An 8,797-nucleotide genomic window follows, 5' to 3' on the forward strand; every position below is an offset into this window, starting at 1 on the left:
TGAATATTATTTTCTTTACAAATTCTGAACACTGCATTGGACATTTAATTATTCAATAATGACTTAGCAACCCCTTACAACTTAAATAGTATCGCTTGTAATTAGTCTTTTTTACAATATTGACATGTCAAATATACATTGTTCCAAACTAGTGGTTCCCAAAGTGGTCCGTATGGACCCCCAAGGTCCCCGCGATATTACAGGGGGTCCGTGGAAAAATAAATTAATTTAGGGGTCCCTGAACAACTTCAGGGGGTGCATGCAATTTTAAATATAAAATAAAAGAATTGTGACACATTTTTAGGAATATGGAAGGTATGATAAATAGCAATGAATAAAATATTAGCTTAAAATATTACTTTAAAACGAATTTCGTCAACGGTAATAATGCCATCTTCATATTATTCTTAATCTGGAGTAAGACACCGAATTGGCAGAAAATATTTCAACAAAATGTTTCATTTATTTTTTCTGTTTGTTTCACCGTTTAAGACATCAAAGTTAAATTTGTAATTTTTCTATTATGCATTTATGTAGTTTTTAACGCAGGGTCCGAATACAAGTTTTGACTATGAAAATGGGTCTGTGGGCCAAAAGAGTTTTGAAACCACTGTTCTAAACTAAGGAATTTACTATTAATAGATTTATATTATACCAGTCTGATGATGTCGGTAACGACGAAACCCGGTCGCTGGTCAAATAAAAAAGTGGAAAAGCTAAAAATATTGGTTTTAATCTAATAATAAAAAAAAAAGAATTTACTATTGCTGATTTATTTTACTATATTTAATATTTTTATATTATTTTTAATTGCCTACTAAAAAGCTTTTATAAATTATCTATATTTTTTGATGATCGTTTCTAGGTAATTATTTCTTGGTGGATCTTTCTGCATTACCAGTGGTAGCTTTCATTTTTTGAAACACGAAATTTTTGACAGATGACAGTTCTGGGGCTGTGACGTCACAAATGCTCTATGGTGAGATGTTGGTAGATCCGCGGTTTGGTTGTGTTTCTCTATGGCGCGCAGCTGGTGACTGGCGGGAAGAGTTTTGTGTTTACCGATGTTTGGTCGAACATGAAAATATTTATATTGTTATAATGAATATCGGCCGTGCGTACTACCGATAATTTATAATATGTACATCGAAGATATCAAAAAGGACTTTTACAATGTATTGTGCGGGAATGTAAGTTCATCGGCGTCATTTTACGGGCTTAAAGGTTTGACAGTTGGAAGCGATCGTAACGCGTTATTTGTTGCAGCGTATTCTTCTGCTCGTCCACTTGGACGTGGACGCGGTGTGCGCCTGCAAGATCCTGCAGAGCCTGCTGAAGACCGACAACATCCCGTACTCCGTGGTGGGCGTGAGCGGCGCGGCCGAGCTGAGCGCCGCGTACGCGCAGCACCGCGCGGACGTCAAGTGCGCCGTCCTGCTCAACTGCGGCGCGACCCTCGACCTGGTGGAGCTGCTGCGGCCCGACGAGGGCGCCGCGCTGTTCGTGCTGGACTCGCATCGGCCCGTGGACGTGTGCAACGTGTACAGCGACGGGCAGGTGCGCCTGCTGCACGGCGCGTCCTCCGCCGAGGGGGAGGACGCGCCGCACTTCGACGACATCTTCCGGGACGACGAGGAGGTGACGGCAAAGCGCGCAATACAACCGTTACGCATTATAACCGAATAACAGACTGATCACTCACTGCGCCGCGTTTAGTCCTCAGGGGAAGAAGACGAGGCGGCCGAGGGGGAGAGCCACATGCAGCGCGCGGAGCAGCGGCGGGCGCGGCGGCGCGAGCGCGCGGCCTGGGAGGAGCGGCGGGACACGCTCATGTTCAACTACACGCAGTTCTCCTACTACGGGCAGCCGGTCAGTATCGGGCGGCGCGATGAGCGCGCGAACATCGCTTCGTCGAAATGTAATTCTAGTGAATTACGAACGTCCCCATCTGTCCGCAGGTCGCCGTGCGCATGCTCGAGGTGGCCTGGACGCTGTCCAAGGACAGCTTGGAGAGCGTGTGGTGGGCCGCCGTGGGCGCCACGGAGCAGCTGCTGCTGGAGCGCACGGAGGCGGCGCAGTACGTGCTGGAGGCGGGCGCGCTGCAGTCGCACGCCGCGCGCCTCACGCACGCGCACGGGGACGCGGGGCTCAGCGTCGCGCTGGAGCCGGACGCGCGCCTGGCGCTCTACCGCCACTGGAGCCTGGAGGACGCGCTGCGCCACTCGCCGCTGAGCTGGGCGCGCCTGCGCCTGGGCGGCGCGCGCGGCGCGGCCCGCCTGCAGCGACTGCTGGCCGACATGGGGCTTCCCCTGCGGCAGGCGCGCCAGCCGCACGCCTCCATGGACCCGGGCCTGCGCCGAGAGCTGCTGCCCTCGCTGGAGCGCCTCGCCGACAAGTACGGACTGCGCGAGCTGCTGTACCCGGCGTTCTGCGCGCGCAGCGGATACGGCGCGAGGCTGTGCGCCGCCGACGCAGCGTACGCGCTCCTCGGGCTGCTGGAGGAGCCGCAAGGCTTCCGGCGCGCGCTGCTGGCGCTGTCCGCGGCGGAGGGCGGCGCGGAGCTGCGCGCCGGGCTGGAAGCGGCCAAGCGGCGCCTGCGCGCGGCCGGCCGCGCCGTGGCGGGCGCGCTGCAGGCGCGGCGCGTACAGTCGGCGGGGCCCTTCGTATACTTACTGCTGGAGGAAGGGGCGCTGGGCGGGCCGCGCTGGCTGGGCGCGGTGGCGCGCTGGCTGCAGCGCGGGGCGCCGGGCGGGCCCTCCCGGCCCCTGCTGCTGGGCGCCCCGGACGCGGAGGGCCGCACGCTGCTACTCGGCGTTCCGCCGCTAGCGGATGACTCCACTCGCAAGTATGCGGCACATATTATTCATTGTGTAGTTAACAGTCGACGAATTTTTGGCGCTTATCTGAACTACCACAAAGAAGATTGAAGCATTTAAGATGTGACGCTATACAAAAATTTTAATGATACTACGAGTTGAAAGAGTTTGAAACGAATGTTTAAAGATGTACGGGAAAAGACAGAGAAGTCGGAGGGACTGAAGAAAAGAGTACCTAGGCCATTTTATGAGGAGAGAAAAAGCAATAATACATATTGAACTATAAAGCAAAATGCAAAAGTTCTGTTTCTCCCTTTTTTCCATAACTAGTTCCATTTTGCGATCTTTGTATATCTTATCACTGTACGGAAGGTATATATATATATATCATATATTTAGTCTAGTTTATCATTAGTACAATATTCCAGCAAATAGTATAGATTGTACTGCTTGCACTTGAGACTGGTAGAATGAACTAAATAATCGTAGAGAGTAAGCAATAAGAGTTTGAGCAATACAGTTGCAACAATTATCATTATTGGTAGCGATAACTATAGTAAACCTAAAAATGGCTCCGGCTTCATAGTGTAGTGATAATCGTGTTTGGCTACCACGACAGAGGTCCCGGGTTCGATTCCCAAGGAGGTCGGTAAAAACAAAAATGTTTTTTACCAAATTATAACCTCGGACCTCACCTAAACCTGACCTGACCTGGTAGGACTTTTAACTTAACATTGCATCTTTTTGATGCAGTGCACTATGCACCATTGGGTCCGGATGAGGGTGAGAAGAAGAAATCTAAAAATAACAGTAGCGATGTAAGTGATAAACATTGCTTCCTCTTAATGAGTAGCATATTGACATAATAACGAAGGGAAATTACCCTGATCATGTATGAGAATGAGTGGGAAGGTGTCAGGGGAGGGGTGACTGCCGTAGAGTGGCGAAGTGCTGACGACGGAGTTTGTTTCAGCCTGTTTGGGAAGGCGTTCGAGCAGGCGGCCCTCCGCTCGCACACGACGCTCTCGGCCGACTGCTTCGACTCGGCCGTGGTGGTGCTGCCCTCGGAGCAGCTCGGCAAGTTCCTGGATGCGCTCACTTCCCTCATGACGTAGCTTCCCTCGGGGACTACTCCGCCGCCACTTGTAAATGATCTAACTAATTATGTAAATATTGTATTTCTTTCTTCACTTGTTTTAGTAATTGTCCTCCAGCCTCACTTCTTTTGAGTGTCTTGGGAAATGTATTTTTCATATTTATGATTAAAAAAATATATATGCTAAAATGATCGTTTATTTTTTCCTTCCTTATCCACCCCCGGACTGGGATTCCATACGCTAATTAATGTTTCGTCGTGTAGATAAATCGTATTTGGGAAAAAAAAATGTTTTTTTCTATTTTACACCATCGACTTCCGTATACTTTTTTTTTGTAAGCAGAGTTGTAAAAAGTAAATAAATTAAGAAAGCTGTTTCTCCTAAAACTATACCAAGTTAATCGTTAACTTCCCAGCCACATGGACACCTACCCTTGAATGTACGCCCGCGATTACAATGCACGACATATAGAGTCAACCCCCACCACCGCCATCCTGTCCATTCGTTATCATGAAGGGACAGGATTGAAAAGAGACAGAAAGGCGTTTCCAAAAATGATTTATTAAATTTGTACATTTTGACTTAACTACTTTACAATAAGGGATATATTAGAGTTAGGCATCTTGTGTGAGCGGGAGGGGGGGGAGCAGTGTGGCGGCGAGTGCGCGCACGTCCGCGGGAGTGACCGCCGGCCCCGCGGGGGCGCTCTGCGGCGGGGAGCCCGGCTGCAGCGCCAGCAGCTGCGCCCCCTCGCAGGCGCCCGCACGCAACGCGGCCGCCGCCTCGCCCTCCGGCGCCACCAGGAACAGCAGCTCCGACTCCTCGCCGTCCCAGTACTCTTCGGCGGCGGAGCGCAGCACGCCCCTCGCCCATTCCACCGCGTGCTCCGTGTTGTCCACGAAGAGTGCCACGGCCGGAGTGTCGCGGAGGCGGTCCAAGGCAAACTCGCACAGGATCATCACCGGACTCGGCCGCCACGGGAAGTTCTGCAACATGATCCCTTTTATTCTCAACATGTAGCGTTTTTATGAAAACACAGAGTACTCGTAGCTCTATAAAAGTTCTTTCAAATGACTATTATCATTGTTACATTAAACTTTTTCAAGCGTAGGATTTTCAACTAAACTATTTAGGTAATATATACTTATCCCTGTACAAGTGCAGTGTGTAAAAGCATAGACTTTTTTTAGTCTTCAAGTGGTTATATTTTGTGTTTTTTTTTTCTTCCTGTTATTTTTTATACATTTGTATAAATTATTGGATGAATAATGAACCATTATTGAAGGTGTAGTCTTTCTATATGTTTACTTAATTTTAGTGTGATTTTAATAGCTGTCTGATTACAAAATAAAATAAAATACATTATCAACTCAAATAATTCTCTTATCAATTCAATTTCATTTATTAAATAATTAACATATACACGACCAACTTATATTTAAGGCGTATATATAACACAAATTACAAATTAAATAAAAAGTCAATCTATGCCGACGCTGTCTTAGGTGATAACTATCAGAAACATACCGACCGATGCTCCGCATAATTTCAGGATTATCTATCATACCACGCAACAATCGATAAAAATGCGTAAATAAATACACATTCCTTCTAATCTAAACTATTGCAGCTAAGCATACCCTGCATATCAGTAGCATATCATTACGATGTAAAGCTATTCTCTCTATAAAATTAACAAGCATGATAACACCGCAAGACTGCTGCTCACCGCACATCCACTCGTCCAGCTCGGTGTCGTGCTCTCACTCCGCTATATAATATAATTGCGCAAGTGGTTACCGTTTTGCGCTGAATACTGAATCGCATTTAACAAAGGTCTATGATGTTTAACTAGCTTCCGCAATCTTATAACCGAATTCATAATTTCACAGGAGCAAGAGACGGATCAGTCAGAAAATAACTTTTAACGGTGTAAAATAATGAAATATGGCTCGAGTCCGCAGTTGAACTCGGTACAATTGCGGTTCAACACCATCGGACCGACAAGTCCGCAGTTGTCTTTCGCGAGAAGAATAATAAGAACCGAATGCGATGGGAATTCGCTCGTAGAGTACTCACATATCCCTCGGGGTCGCCGGCAGCCCAGGCGCGCGCCTCGTAGGGCTCCTCCCCGGGGGGCAGCACGAGCAGCGCGGGAATGGCGCGCACGCGCAGCGCCCGCGCCAGCTCCTCGCGCGCCGCCGCATGCGCCCACGCCACGCGCAGCCACGGCATGCCCTCCGTGGCCCGCCGGAAGGACTCCTCGCTGCGGTCGCTGCTCACGTACACGATGCGGAAGTCGTGGCCGCGCCGCCGCACCAGCGAGCACGTCTCGGCGAGCTGCGGAGACAGCGCTTTGCACGGGGGGCACCACTGAGCGGCGAAGTAGAAGGCGAGCGTGCACGAGGGCGGGAGGTCGTCCAGCGCGAGGGGCGGCGAGGGCTGCACGCGCGCGCTGCAGCGCTCCAGGGGCACGCCGCGCAGCACGTCGGCCACCGGGCGCGGCCGCCAGGGGAACTCCTCGGGCCGCAGCAGCTGCTCCGCCGTGGGGCGGCTCAGCTCTTCGCCCTCGGCGTCCAGCAGGATGAGTTCGGGCGCGCCCACCGTCACCCCGTACAGGTGCATGAGTCTCCTGCCGCGGGCCTCCGCGTCGTCCAGCGGCAGCGCGAGCCACGGCGCGGCGGCCGCTCCCGCGGCGGGCGACAGCTGCACGAGCTCCAGGCCGGGGGGTCGCGCCAGGTAGAGTTGCGCGAGACGGCGCGTGAACTCGTCGCAGTCCGCGAAGGCGAAGTACAACCCGAGCACGGCGGGCGCGCCGAGGGCCTCCGCGGCGAGTATCGCGCCGTGCGGCTCGCCGCAGCGCACGAGGCGCGGCCCCAGCAGCCGCTCCCTCCAGTCAGCGCCCTCCAGTGGCTCCATGCCTCACGCGCCTTTCTAACTATGTTTATTCCGCGCGTCTACTTCCGGACGTAAACAGTAAACAATGCGGCCCGCCATAAATACATAAACAGCGGCGTCGTGGCGCATGCGCGCGCGTCGCGACGCTCGATAGTTGACAGCGATGAAAACTTTAGTGTCGACTTTTAAAACAAAGCAAAAAAGTATTTGAAAGTTTTTTTTAACCACAGTTCAATTTACCGAATGGGTTTTAATTTTTAGTTAGGTACCTTGGGTCTTTCGTGCGACAATCGCTTAGCTTTTTTAAGTCTTTGATATGCCTATTCATTTCATTGATAAAACCCCAACAATCGGTTTGAAATATACTCTCTACGTTAATATGCATTTATTTATACATAACAAAGACCAAAGATAACTTGAAAGTTTACATACTGTAAAGAATAGGAAAACGCACTAGAAATAACACACTACTCATTAATTTATATAAATTTAATATAAATAAATGATTTATATGACGATAAATGATTTGTATCGAGGATTTTTTCTTTGGAATATTTTTTATCCACAGATACAATCATTGCACATGACCATAGACAGACTATCAATTTGCATTATGAATTAGCCTTACCGCATGCGTCTTTTCGATTCCCAAATTCGAATTCGGAATAGTATTTTTACTGAAAAGGATTTGATAAATTCACTTATCCTTCAATATAATTTTAGTTTTTTAAAAGATAATATTAAAAATTTAAAGAACTAAATCGAATCTCTCAGAATCTCCATATCAGTTTTGTTTTTATCTCAGAAATAATAGTAAAGAAAATTTTCTCCTTTTTATTTTTACAATTTTAAATCGACAAATAATTCAAAATATTGTTTTTGATAAAAAGCACAACCGGTCGGTACTGCGAGTTCTACGGACTTATAATAATAATAATTAGGATAATTTGTAAAGCGCCATTTTCGTAAAATACTACCTCAAGGGCGCTAATAAAGACATGGATTGTAATAATATTAATAGGATGATGATGATAATGATACAGAAAAAATCGATACGGAAAAATGATACGGAACGTCGAGTGGGCTGAGTTTGGAGCGGGGAAAAGATGAGCCGACAAATTGTAACGCCTTCCTTTCGATCCTCATGGGCTGGAGAATGTCCAAGATGTTGGGCAGGACGCCTCCCTGAGCGATGGTCAGAGCGGTAGAGAGCAGCTTGTTGAGCTCTTCGTCATTGTGGATGTCCAACTTTCAGACTAGCATAGTTGAAACAGAACTTTTATTCTCTTTTGCCGCCCATGATCCGACATGATGTTTTTGTCTCGGGGTTTTCCGCTTTTGCTGGCATACGAATCGGAGCTGGCGTAATTGAGGTATTTATGCTTTTGAAAGTATTGATTTATTAAACATATTGTTATCCAACTTGAAGTCTGTACTTTCTCAGCATTTCTTCTCCATGTTATAATCGATAAATTTAAACGTTGGGTTTCACTCTCTCTCGCTGCTCGCTGATAGTGTGTGAAGGAGACCTGTATTTACCAGAGCTTACTATTTGTTATTTTTTTATTATTTTATACACACACACATATATATATATATATATATATATATATATATATATATATATATATATATATATATATACATATATATATATATATATATATATATATATATATATATACTTACATATATATATTACGGGGCTCGGGTATAGGTAATAATAACTTGTAATAAGGATGCAATCGGTTTATTCAACAGGTCGCCATGACAGTACAATGACAAGTGTGTGTAGCATTCCCTGCATTCGTCTCATAAGGGATATAACGTAAACATTCCCCGCGTACACCCCGCCCTGCCCCTAGCGGGCGCTTGGGGTCATAGTTCATGTTGCTACAAATATTACGCCGTAACATTCTCCCAACCTGGAACTGTGTTGGGTCCTCCCAACACTCCACCATAATCCTTTATTTATTTTTTTTTAAA

At 47.6% G+C, this 8,797-nt stretch overlaps 2 protein-coding genes across 2 annotated transcripts; one reads left to right on the forward strand and one right to left on the reverse strand.

Annotated features, from left to right (window-relative positions):
- The first annotated feature begins 976 nt into the window (after window positions 1–976).
- On the forward strand, window positions 977–4,101 carry LOC148298207 (cell division control protein 45 homolog). The gene is made up of 5 exons (XM_088277046.1): window positions 977–1,190; window positions 1,267–1,638; window positions 1,717–1,869; window positions 1,959–2,845; window positions 3,790–4,101. The coding sequence occupies exons 1-5, from the start codon at window positions 1,140–1,142 to the stop codon at window positions 3,929–3,931; spliced, it is 1,605 nt and encodes a 534-aa protein (XP_088133172.1). The 5' UTR covers window positions 977–1,139; the 3' UTR covers window positions 3,932–4,101.
- A 353-nt stretch (window positions 4,102–4,454) lies between these two features.
- LOC148298208 (nucleoredoxin-like) lies at window positions 4,455–7,377 on the reverse strand. Its single transcript, XM_088277047.1, has 2 exons — window positions 5,993–7,377; window positions 4,455–4,899 (listed from the first exon to the last, which is right to left on the reverse strand). The coding sequence occupies exons 1-2, from the start codon at window positions 6,830–6,832 to the stop codon at window positions 4,528–4,530; spliced, it is 1,212 nt and encodes a 403-aa protein (XP_088133173.1). The 5' UTR covers window positions 6,833–7,377; the 3' UTR covers window positions 4,455–4,527.
- Window positions 7,378–8,797: the final 1,420 nt, after the last annotated feature.

Source organism: Brachycentrus maculatus, unplaced genomic scaffold (genome assembly GCF_059751285.1).
Source record: "Brachycentrus maculatus isolate JH-2025_06_01 unplaced genomic scaffold, ASM5975128v1 h1tg002369l, whole genome shotgun sequence".
Lineage (NCBI taxonomy): Eukaryota > Metazoa > Arthropoda > Insecta > Trichoptera > Brachycentridae > Brachycentrus > Brachycentrus maculatus.